The sequence below is a fragment of the Phodopus roborovskii genome, unplaced genomic scaffold (genome assembly GCF_943737965.1).
Source record: "Phodopus roborovskii unplaced genomic scaffold, PHOROB, whole genome shotgun sequence".
Lineage (NCBI taxonomy): Eukaryota > Metazoa > Chordata > Mammalia > Rodentia > Cricetidae > Phodopus > Phodopus roborovskii.
In genome coordinates this window covers 24,381,724-24,395,291 of record NW_026126563.1, presented here as the reverse complement: position 1 = coordinate 24,395,291, position 13,568 = coordinate 24,381,724, and the positions used below count along the sequence as shown (strand labels likewise).

Genomic DNA, 13,568 nt, shown 5'->3' with positions numbered 1-13,568 from the left:
GTTCAGATCTCTAGCATGCCTGTCAACAGCATGTACTATAATCCCAGTGGTGGGTGGGTGGAAAAAGGCAGATTCCTCAGCTCACTGGCCAGTTTGTATAGCCAAAATTAGTTCTAGATTCAGTAAAAGACTCTGTTTCAAAAATAAAGGCGGACAGTGATTAAGTAAAACACCTAATCTCTACCTGTGGCGATGTAAATGAGCAAATCTGCATGGACAAATGCACCGCATGCAAGTGTGCAACACACACTCTCACATATACAAACACACACACACACACAGGCAGGGGGAGTGGTGACAGAATATCATTCAGTAACCTTCTCATGCAGTCAATGAAAACAAGAGTGCTTTACTCTAACATGCACTGAGCTTCAGACATCTGCTTTCACAATTCAGTTCACAGTGATGCTACCAGGCATCAGATTTCACATTCCTTCTACAAGCTTTTACTAACACCATCAGTCTGAATCATTCTCTAGAAATACATAAGTTCAAATATTAAGTTTTCTAACTAATATATACAGTGAAACTTAAAATATTCACATGCACACATGTTTCAGAATTAGAGCTGTTGGTTAAATTTCTCTTTGAGTGTCAGATGCTCTCTTCTTTCACACACACACTTAGGCAGGCAAAGTTCCATAAGGTTCAAGAGACCATGTGGCATTGAAAATGGCATATTGATTTATACTGCTGGTGCCCTAAAGCATAATATTTCTTTGTTCAAAGGCTGAAAATTACCAAAGATCTTTGTTTTAATAAGAAATGTATATGTTGCCCTATCCTTATGCTAACACGTAAAAAAAAGTCTCCTTTCCAGGAATTGGTCTGTATAGTTAATCAGTTATTAGTCCTTTAAAAACACTAATTTGGTATAACATACTTTAAAAAATACCCCAAACTACAATTTGTTCGCATAGTGCCACACACAGAAATGAACTTTAAAATGAATTGAGATTACCTGACTTCATATAGATGAAAAAGTCTCAACCATTCATGTGTGATAGGTAAATGCATATGTAGTTAAAATTATATTGTTTTAAATTACAAGCTCATTTTATGTCTCAAAGTTTTAGAGTTTTATGTACTGTGAAGTCATCTGTATTAACCTCTGACAGGTTTATTCTATTAGGAGATTTGTACCTGTGCAATATACTTGTAACAAAAACCCCAAGTATCACTGTTGTATCATTTCTTTCTCCCTTTTTAAAAACAAACTTCTTTAAACATGACTTTCCATTTGTGATTTAAAATGCCTGAAAGGGATTATATGAACTAATCATTTTTAATTGTTGCTAATGCCTAGCACTTACTTCAATCATTCACAGTTCAAAATAAATGCTTACACCAATACAATGCTTAATGTATATAAACAACTCTAAGTCTATGATCTCATGTCTGTCCTTCCCTGATTCTGTAGAGGGTTAGATAATGAGTATTTTAGACTAAGTGAATTCCAAGGTCTTGGTTGCAACTACTTGTGGAAGTTAGAGCACAAAAGTAGCCAGACAATGCATAAGGGACACAGCTAGATTTAGTGCCATCATTTTTGATATGTGCTACAGAAGTAACAGACTGTGTCTTAGGCTAAGATGGGAAACGCTAAATATTGTACCACTTCAATACCCCTAGGCTGTCTTAACACTTTGCTTTCCAGAAGAAATCCTTCATGAGCATGATGAATGCATATAGCTTCAGCACTAAAAACACCATTCTTCACAGAGAATTAATGTCCTTGTCCACTGAAATCCCAGGCTACCTTCCTGGAAAGCTACATAAGTTTTTTAAGTGTAACACTATACAAAGAAACAAGGACTTACTCAGGCTATCCAATCTTTCAAATATTCTAATACCAATCTCTCTTACTGTCTTCCCTCAACTTACGCTGATGCATCTTTTTGTCAAAATATTTCTTCCATTCTTCCTATAGAAAGTGAATTCTATATCCCCCAATTTTGCTACCAGAGTTGGAGGCTAACTTCACTCTCCTCCCTAAATGCTTGCAAAACTGTCCAAGTCAGACAAGCTGTGTGATTCACTTTCTCAGATTCTTTTGTGTGGTACCAAAGCCACATAACATCAATAATATCATAAAAGACTATCAGGTGATGGGTGTGAGGACATCCCGAAAAGTTCTTTTATTTTCTTTTTAAATGGAGAGTACTTTACAGTTGCCCTTTCTTCACACCCTAATTCAAATCGGGTCCTTTGAATGGGAGCAGCCATTAGAAGCTAGGACTGTAGCCTATACTGCTAACTTTACACCCACAAATCAATACAAGAGGCCATATCTCTCCAGTTCTTATTATGTGAAAAACAGACCCTTTAAACGAAAATGTCATTGGATTTCTAAACCATTTTTTGAAAGTGCTATCCAAAATGTGTAATAAGAATTTCTCTGACATGGAGAGAAAACCAGCAGAACATGGTCTCTGTCTTGAGGGCTGACATTCTTGGAAAAAATGAAGTCAAAACAAGCCAGAAGAGGTCCAACATGATTATCCAGGGAGGGATGGTGAGGCAGACAGATAGCAGAGACAGAGTCAGAAAGAGACAGAAAAAGAGTCAGAGGCATAGAGACAGAGACAGAGAGACAGAGTCAGAAGAACACACACAGAGAAAGAGAATGGAAAAAAGCTTTAAAATTTACTATGGTAGAGTCAATAAGTCTTATTAATGTTCTACTCTGCAAATCAAATGTAAAAATTCTAAGTGTATTAATTTTCTCCTATATACTTCCACTATGTGAAAAACCAGTTCAGAACTCATTTTTTATAGTTACAGTTTCATGGTTTTTAAGCTAATTTTTCTTTATGATCAGATTTCTCTAATATTTTTAAATGCATGATTATTGTCAATATGAGAGTATGTCTGTCACTTGCAGAATCTTCGAAACAATAACCACCAAATTAGTAATGACACTGCCAGTAAGGACAATGGTTCTTTTAAGCATTCAAAGATCTACCATTCTCTGTTTAGGGACAGCTGCCTCTCTCTTTGATCTATGTCATGTGATTCTACCTAACTGAAACAAATCCATATGTATGGTGACTTTAATTTACATATCCCTCTAAGTAAAACCCTCACATTTAAATAAATTTGTACTGGAGCAATATTGGGGGGGGGCCTAACAAACAACTGTAACTGCAGCTCCAGGGGAACCCCTTCTCCAGCCTCCATGGGTACCTCCTCTCACACACACGAAGCCCCACACACATACTTATAATGTAAACGGAAAGTAAATCTTAAAAATATGTTTATTTTTTACAAACAATGCACATAGGTATATGTACACACACACACACACACACACTTCCAACTTTAAACTGCAAAGTTCTCTGCTTTATGACTATTGCCTATTGGTTTTACACTGTAGTGTAAGCATTTATCAACAACAGCTATATATTCTATAAGTTGTTCTGGTTTCTAGATAATTTTTTCATCCCATTATTTATAACAGAATAGGATTCCTTTGAGCTGTTTAATCTTTACCTAGAAAGAAATCTAAATATGAGGAAGTTAAGGCCCCATTATAGCAGTGGGGCAATTTAATGAAGACCCAACATTTTGTGGTAAAGCCCAAATTTCATATTGTCTGTTTTACTTGACAAATCTGTGCTTCACAGAGTAGTAACAGCAGCAGAACAGCTGGGTGGCCTTATCAAGCACACAGGAAGCAACAGCACATGCTGCTAAGTGTCTTTCTGATTGCCTAGAAAAGGCAGCACATGCAGATTTATTCCCTGTTATAAATCAGAACAATTATTTCTCTGGAGTTTACAGTTTCTTCACACAAGAGCCAAACTTGCTGAACACAAAAATGAAAGTAAGCCTCAAAAGGATATCTTCCCTTTCTTTGATGATCAGTTCATTCTGCTCTTCCAACTGCCGGATCTTCTTCTCAAAGGACTCCTGCTCAGTTTTCAGTCGCTCCTCTGTCACTTCCTTTTCTTCACTTACTCTAAGAGAAATACCAGAAAGTGAAGGGGAAAATGCACAGTCCCCAGAGTAAAGCCACATCCCTACCGCTTGAGTCCATCCACCCAAACTACATTTCTGACACACGGTTCTTAGGGAGGTTCTGGATTTTTAATTTACTCTTTCATAAAAAGTCTTCAACTTTGCAGCATTTATGCTCCACATTTTAAAAGATACGCACAAGAAAACATAAACTCATGGTCTACATTTTTAACTGAAGCAGTGTAAGACCTCACCCTCCATCTCACTTTAGAGTAGGCAATAGGTTAGTCAAGAAAGCAATAATCTAAATGGAGGGAACAACTAGCCTGTCCTCTTGTCCTCTATTACAATGTCTCCAGTCTCACTCCCAGCCCTGTAGTGGCCTGCTTGCAAGGGCCTGTCCTTCCACCCTGTCTCCATCCCCTGGAAACTGCAGAGCACTGATGTGGACCCAGCTTTTCTTCTTCCTGTGGACCACTTCAAGCCCTCCCTTCTAATTCATCCCCAACCCTTTGAGTTAGGTCCAGATACCCAGAAATACTTTCTACCTGGGAATATCAGTGACACCAGACAGGGACTCAGGCAGGGGAGTCACAACATCCTTCCTGTTCTCCATTACAATCTCTCCATTTTCCTCAGCCCAGTAACAACCTGCAAACAGGTCTGCCCCTCCCATCCCAACTGCATTCAACTCCAACTCTTAGCTCAGATGCAGGATCATCCTGGACCTTTCATCCATCTTTCCAGACTATTCTCTACCTTGCTACAACCTATTAACAGGATCTCCCTTTCCCACCACACCTCCAACTTCCTGGAGACACCACCTGTTGGTGTGGAAAGGATTCCATTTGTTCTTTCTGAAGCCCCTCACAGCCTTTTCTCCTAGCATACATCTGTATTTATCTTCCACCCACTGACATGCAGCACTCTCTACCAGGCAACACACTTTCCTAATATCCAGAGAGCACAACAGAAACCAAAGAAAGAAACATCCATGGAGCAAAGCCAAGAAGAGATATCAACGTGGTGCTGGCTAGTATTACATCAACTTGACACAAGCTAGAATTACCTGAATGGAGGAAACCTCAATTGAGGTTTCTCAATTGAGAAAATGCTTCCATAAGACCCAGGCATAGAACATTTTCTTAATTAGTGATTAACAATGGAGGGCTCAGCCCACTGTGAACAGTGCCTTCCCTGGGGTTCTATAAGAAAGTAGGCTGAGCAAGCCAATAAGCACCACTATTCCATAGCTTCTGCATCAGCTACTCCTTTATAGTTCCTGTCCTGTTTGGGTTCCTGTTCTGACTTCCTTTAGTGATGAATAATGATATAGAAGTACAAGCTAAGTAAATCCTTTCCTCCCCAAGTTGCTTTGGTCACGGTGTTTCATAACAATGGAAACCCTAAGACAAATACCTAGAATTACCACAGTCATCCTAACTCCAGATGTCTAGACACTAATGCAAAAACACAAACATCAAGAGTTAAGACCATGCCTCTAACAGAAAGAACCCACAAAGTCTACTACAGTAGGCACAGAGATATGCAATAAGGTTGGAGTATAAGACAAAGACTGCAAAGCAGCAATTATGAGTATGTTCAAGAACCATAAAGAGGCTATAAATAAATCCCATAATTAAGTCTGTGAAAACAACAGTTCAAGACATGAAAGTAGAACCAAAATCACTAAAGAAAATCCAAATTGAGACTAACTGAAAAAAAAATTAGTAAATCAAAAACCTTAGAGGTAAGCCTCACTAACAGAGTGCAAGACAATACAGACCTCAGACATAGAGGCTATAGTAAACGAAATGGATACTTCAGTCAAATAATATGTTAACTCTGAAATATTCCAGACACAGATTACGCAGGCAATCTTGGGCACTGTGAAAAGACTAAATCTACAAATAAAATGAATACAGAAAGGAGAGAAAACCCATGTCAAAGGTACATAAAACATTTTCAACAAAATCATAAAAGAAAATTCCCCTGACCTAAAGGAGGAGGTGCCTATCTATGTATAAGTATACAGAACACCAAATAGAATGGAACAGAAAAGACATTCCCAATAACACTGAACATTAAAAAAAAAACAAAACAAAAACAACAACAACAACAAAAAAAAAAAACACTGAAAGCAGGAGAGGAAAAAACAAGTAACTTATAAAAGCAGATCTATTAGAATAACACCTGACTTCTCAATAGAGACTCTAAAAGCCAGAAGAGCCTGGACAGATGTTCTACAAACTCTGAGACCACAGATACCAGTCCAGACAACTATACCCACAAAATTTGCAAACATAATAGATGGAAAAAGAAAGACATTCCATGATAAAACCAAATTTAAGTAGGATGTATATATTTAAGAAATATGTATATTCAAATCCATCACTTCATAAAGTAGAAGTAAAACTTGCACCTGAAAATTTCCATAGTCAAGAAAATAATATCATACAAGCAAGAGAACACACACACACACACACACACACACACACACACACCCCACAACAAAATGATGAAAATTAACAAATACTTCTTATGATTCTCAACATCAAGGGTCTCAATTCCCCAGTAAAAGATACTGAATTTGGAAACAAGAGCCATCCTTTTCCTTCATCCAGAAAAAAAAAAAAAAAAAAAAAAAAAAACCCTTACCATCAAACACACACATCACCTTAGAATGACAGAATGGAAAAATATATTCAAAAACATAGAACCAAGAAGCAAGTAGCACTTGCCATTTTAATATCTGGCAAAACATTAAGGTAAATCTATTTAGAAGAGATAGGGAAAGATAATACATATTCATCAAGGGAAAAAATCCACCAACAGGTAAGTACAATTCTAAACATTTATACACTAAACACTAAGGCACACAAGTTCATAAAAGAAACACTACTACAGCTAAATCACATATTGACCCTCACAGCAGGATAGAGGGTAACTTTTAATAACCCACTCTCATTAATGGACAGGCCGTCCAGACCAAAAATAAACAGGGAAATGGAGATAACTGATGCTATAAAACAAATAGACATGATAGATATTTACAGAATATTTCACCCAAACACAAAAGAAGATACCTTCTTCTCTGAAAATCATGGAACTTTCTACAAAACTGACCATACACTTGGACACAAAGCAAATCTCAACACAGAAGAAAACTGAATAACCATTATAGATTAAAGCTGGATACCAACAACAACAGAAAGTATACAGACTCATGGAAACTAAACAACTCACTGCTGAGTTGAAAATGTGTCAAGACAGAAATTAAGAAGGAAATTAAATTTTTTTTTCAGATTGAATTAAAATGAAAATACAACAAATTCAAACCTCTGGGACACATGAAGGAAGGTCTGAGGTAAGTTCAAAGCACTAAGTGCCCACATTAAAAATATTGGAGTGATCTCATATTAGCAACTTAATAACGCATCTGAAAGCTCTAGAACAACAACAACAACAAAATAACATCTAAAAGGAGTAGATGGAAAGAAATAATAAAACTCAGGGGTGAAATCAATAAAATAGAAACAAAAAATTGTAAAGAATCAAAGATATGGTCCTTCGAGAAAATCATTAAGCTTGCTTAATTAACCCTTAACAAACTAAACAGAAAGGAATAGAAGATTCAAATTAATAAAGTTAGAGACAAAAAGGGGCCATCATAATAGACACCAAGGAAATCCCTAGAGTCATAAGGAGATACTTTAAAAATCAATATTCCTCCTAACTAGGAAATTTAAAAGAAATGGATAATTTTCTTGATACATACCACTTGCCAAAGTTAAATCAAGATCAGACAATTTAAACATATCTATAACACTAGTAATACAGAAGCAGCAACTAAAAATTTCCCAACCCAAAACAGCCCAGGGCCAGATGGTTTCAACATAGAACTCAACCAGACCTTCAAAGACGAATAAGCATCAGTACCCCTCAAATTATTCCACAAAATAGAAATTGAAGGATCATGGCCTAATTCTTTTGATGAGGCAACAATTACTCAACAAAGAAAGCAAGTTACAGTCCATTTTTCCTTATGAACATAAACCCAAAATTTCTCAAAATACTTGCAAACTGAATACAAAAATACATTAAAAGATTACCTACCATGACCAAGTAGACTTAATCCTAGAGATGCATAGATGGTCCAACCTACATAAATTGATAAATGGTATCTCTAGTGCACAAATGAACTTTGGGAGCCTATTCCACATACAGGGAAACTCTCTCAGCCTAGACACATGGGGGAGGGCCTAGGCCCTGCTGCAAATGATGTGACAGACTTTGATGATCCCCCATGGAAGACCTCACCCTCCCTGGGGAGAAGAAAAGGTATGGGATGGGAGGTCAGTGGGGGACATGGGAGGATGGGAGGGAGAGCGAACTGAGATTGATAGGTAAAACAAGATAGTCTCTAATTTAAATTTTAAAAAAGAGAGAAAAATAAATAAATTGAAAAATGGAATAGAACACACTGAACAAACTCAAGAAAAACTACATAATCATCTCATTAGATGAAGAGGCTTTGATAAAATCCAACATGCTTTCAGGATAAAAGTCCAGGAGAGACTAAGGATACAGAGGACATACCAAAACATAATGAAAGTGATTTGCAAAAATTCCACAGACAATATCACCAGCTCATAATCCTCTCTTTTGCCCCAACTTTCTCTATTCATATTAGAAATAGAACAAAAGAAATCAGAGAGGCATTCATTCTCCAGCCAAGCTGAGAAAAGGTTACACAGCCTGAGGATTAGTGAGAGTTCATGGAAACAGGACCAACCCATTCAGCCTGGGTAGAGATAAGAAGCTAGTGGCCAGCTGCTTTGCTTTTCTGATATTCTGCTTGAAGCCTGAACCCAAATATCAGACTCTGGGTCTTTAATTATTTCATGTTACAACTTACATTTCAGAGGTTTAGTCCATTATCATCAAGGTGGCGAGCATGACAGCATGTAGGCACACATGGTCCTGGAGAGGTGGCTGAAGAGTGCTACACCTGGATCCACAGGTAGCAGGAAGAGAAAGTGACACTAGGCCTGGTTTGAGCCCACCCCCAGGCCACACACTCCAAAAAGGCCATACTTCCTAATACTACCACTCTCAATGGAACTATGTGAGCCATTTTCATTCAAACCACCACATATGTAAATCATAAACAAAATGGATGAATTTCTAGATTCAGAAAAACCACCAAAATCAAACCAGGAAGAACTCAACAACCTAAACAGACTCATAACAAAGAAGGACATTAAAATCATAATAAAAAGCATTCAGAAACAAAACAAAAAAAAATACAAACAAAAAACTCCAGGATCAAATGGATTCACAGCAGAATTCTACTACTTTCAGGGAAGATCCAAGGTCAATACTATGTAAACTATTCAAAAAAAGAAGAAGAAGAGGAAGAGGAAGAGGAAAAGGAAGAAGAAGAAGAAGAAGAAGAAGAAGAAGAAGAAGAAGAAGAAGAAGAAGAAGAAGAAGCAGCAGCATAATGTACAGCCCCAAATTCCTTCTATAAAACTAGTATCATTCTAATTCCAAAACCAGGCATAGGCATAACAACATAAAACTGTAAGTCAATATCCCTGATGAATACAGACTCAAAAATGTCCAGTCCATTAAAACACTTATAAACAGTACATAGAAATACAAAAAGATTATCCATCATGACCAAGTTTGCTTTATTGCTCAAATGCAGGGATAGGTCAATATTTGCAGGTCAATAAATTTAATAAAACATATAAATGGACTAAAAAATAAAAATCAAATGATTATTTCAATAGATATAGAAAAACCCTTTGACCAAATCCAGCATGCATTAATGATCAAGTTCTAGAGACTGTAAAGCTAGCCAGAATATATCTCAAGATAATAAGAGCTGTATGAGAAACTCACAGCCAACATGTTCTTAAATAGTGAAAATCTTGAAGCAATTCCACTGAAGTCAGAAATAAGAAAAGGATGTCCACTATTCTTACTCCTTTGCCACACTGGTTCAAAACACTAGCTGGTGCAATAAGACAAAAGGAGGAAATTAAAGGGACACAATAGGGGAAAAAAGAAGTCAAACTATCTCTATTAGAAGATGACATGATAATATACGTTGGTGACCCCAAGAATTCTATCAGAAAACTTTGAGAAACAATAAACAAATTCAACAGTGTGACAAGATACAGAGTCAATTTGCACAAAGTAATAGTTTTTCTATACAACCAATATATACAGAAATATTGTGGACACACTCCTACTTACAATACCCTCAAAGAAAATAAAAAATGGAGTAAGCCTAACCAAGGAAGGTAGTAAAGGACCTCTACAATGAAAACTTAAAGTATCTGAAGAAATATGTAGAGAAAGATACTAGAAAATAGAAAGATATCCAGACTCCTGGATTGGTACAATTAATATTGTGTCAGTGAGCATTTGATTAAAATATATTTACAGGTCCAATGAAATTCCAATTAAAATCCCCATCTCATTCTTCTCACACACACACAAAAAAAAATAAAAATAAAAAGCTACCCTAAAATTCATATGAAACCACAAGAGACCCCATATATCAAAAACAATCCTAAACAAAAAGAACAATGCTGACGGATTAGCATTCCAGATCTAAAACATATTATTGAGCTATACTAATAAAAACTATTAAGTAGTGGCACAATGACAGAGATGTAGACCATTGGAACAAAATAGAAGTTACAAGTGAGTACTCATAACTTCAGACATATGACAGAGACATGAAAATCCTAAGCTGAAGAAAAGACAGCATCTTGAACAAATGGTGATACACGGAAAACTGAATGTCCACATTCAGACAAAAGAGATTAGAACAGTACCAACTCCAAATGGATCAAAGACCTAAATCTGAAACCTGAAACACCAAAACTACTAGTAGAAAACATTAGACAAAACTCTACATGATATAAGGATAAGAAAGGACTCCCTAAATAGTTTCCCCAAGAATTAAGGCCAACAAACGACAAATGGGGGCCTTTGTGAAACTCAAAAGCTTCTGCAAAGCTAAAGAAACAATCAACTCCAGTAAAGAAGAAGCCTGTAGAATGGAAGCAAATCTTTGCCAGCTATACATATGACAGAAAATAATATCTGAACACAGAAAAAACAAGCTCAAAAGAAAGCTCAAAAAAAAAAAAAAGAAAGAAAGAAAGAAAGAAAGGAAGGAAGGAAGAAAGAAAGGAACCAAAACAGTCATATAAACAAATGACCCATTTGAAAAACAGGCCTGGGACCTGAACTAAGTTTTCAAAATAAGAAAAAAAAATTTAAAAAGTTACAAAACATCACAAAAATTCCATCATCATCCCTATAAATTAGGAAACCGCAAATCAGAACAAGTTTGATTTTTCATCCTTATTGCTGTCAGAATGGCAAAGATCAGTGCAACAAATGGCAACAAATGCTGGAGAGGTTGCAGGGAAAAGGGGACCCTCACTCACTGTTGGTGGAGATACAAACATACAGCCAATATGGAAATCCGTGTGGAGAATTCTAAAAGCTGAAAATAAATCTGCCGTATGACATGACTATGCCATTCCTTGGCATATGCCCAAAGCACTTGACATCATACTCCACAGATACTTGCTCAAACATGTCCGTTGCTGCCTTAGTCACAATAGCTATGAAATGGAAATAACCTACATGTCTTCAACTGATGAATGGATAATGACAATGTGTTACAAAGAAACTATGGAATAATATTAGGCTGTAAAGAAAAATAAAATCATGAACTTTGCAGGTAAATAATTGAAAATTGAAAGAGTTATATATGAAAGAGTCATCCAGATTCAGAAATACAAGTAACACATGTTCTCTCACATCTGAAGCTCCTAGCTCCAAATCTTCAGACATCAGTACATATCTTGGAGTAACTGCAGAAACTAGTAAAATTAAGGCACCATTGCCAGGGTGAGGTGAGGAGTAATAGAAAGGGCAATAGCAGTGCATAAGTGGTCTGATTAGAGAAGTTGGGATGGGGGTTCCCTAATCAGAGAGGAATGAGAGATAAATACAGAAGAATTGAGAAGGGTAAAATAACAATAAGGATGTCTAAAAATAGTCAGAATAAATCATACCATTAACTGCTTACCTAAAAACACCTAAAAACAAAACCCTATAATATATGTAAGTGTGTATAAGTATACATGTGCAGTTTAAAAGAAAATTTCTCATCTGGGCTGACAATGCTCCCTCTAAGAGCCAAGATTACCTAACAAAAACTTAACACCAAGCATGAGAATCCCCCTTTTAAGTAGCAGGTTGGTCAAGGTTGTCCAAGAAATTCCCCCCAAAATACAAGCTATTGCTAGTGTCCTTGATTGCCTCCCAGAGGTGGAAGTTTGATCCCTATTGCTGAGGACATCATGCACTTCAGACACAGGACTTGGAGGCCTCTGAGCTGGAACTGATCTGAAAGCCCCATCCTTGAGAATCAGCTTTCATGGAACTAAAAGGTGCTGTGCAAGCTTCCAAAGGAGGGAAGCAACCAACAGCCTACTCAGCTATGGCACCATGAACCACATCAACAAGCACATGCCATGACAACCCTACGAGTGCAGTACTGGCAAACACACTCTGAGTATAACCAATGGCTCTCTAACTGAATTTAAGACACACTCAACAAGAAAGAAATCATGCTTGGCATTGGAATTCTATCCAACTACCCAGGGCTAGTGAAGGCATCGATTTTGGGGAGAGAGAACTTACAATTAACCATTTTACTAAACTAGCACAATTCCTAATTAAACTCTAAATATTTGTCCTTATCCACACAAATAAATATAGTTCTTACCCCTTACCAAGGAAATTTTTCTTTGCAATATACAGAGACCATTACATAAAATCACACTCAATCAAAAAGCAGGGTTGTGGAGCCCAGTCCCAGTAGATATAGCCACAGCTAAACCTCAGGGAATGTTGTAGAAGAAGGAGCACAAAGAGTATAAGAGACAGAGGAGTATGAGTTTGCCATGAAAATGTGACTCCAAGTAATATATGAGGCTAGACCCATAAATTCTCATCAAACATGACTGCCTAAACTTGAACTGCACAAGGACAACAACAATAGACGTACCAAAGTGGACAAGGAATATCTGTGAGGCCTGAGACCTACACAAAGAACTATAGGCAACTAAGGAATGCTGAGAGTGTGAGAAATAGTCTTAACCAGACAAGAGCACACCAATTGGTTATCCAATAACAAATGGTCAACCCTTAAAATGTGCAGAAAAACATTGTACAGACTGAGCAGGGATATATATGTATACATACACATAAGCACAAAACAACAATGAAAACTAAGAGGCCATGAATTTTAAAGAGAACAAGGAAGGATATGTGGGAAGGTTTGAAGGAAGGAAAAAAGGAATAAATGATGTAGCTGTGTAATAATCTTAAAAAGAAAAGAAAAAAAGAGTTAGAAATTCTTATAGACCCCCTAGACACACCACTTCACATTCAAGCAGAATATTTTATCACTGCATATGCAATTATGTGTTCAACCTCAGAGTTAGGCATAAGTACTTCCCTTTTCTTTCCAGTTCCTATTCTTGAGATTATTACATAATTACATC

At 36.8% G+C, this 13,568-nt stretch overlaps 1 protein-coding gene across 1 annotated transcript in view; it reads right to left on the bottom strand.

Annotated features, from left to right (window-relative positions):
- The window catches only part of Kiaa1328 (KIAA1328 ortholog), a 242,815-nt gene that overhangs the window by 203,886 nt on the left and 25,361 nt on the right, over positions 1 to 13,568 (bottom strand). The window contains 1 exon segment of the mRNA XM_051202092.1: positions 3,846 to 3,961. Coding sequence (XP_051058049.1) covers positions 3,846 to 3,961 — 116 coding nt within the window.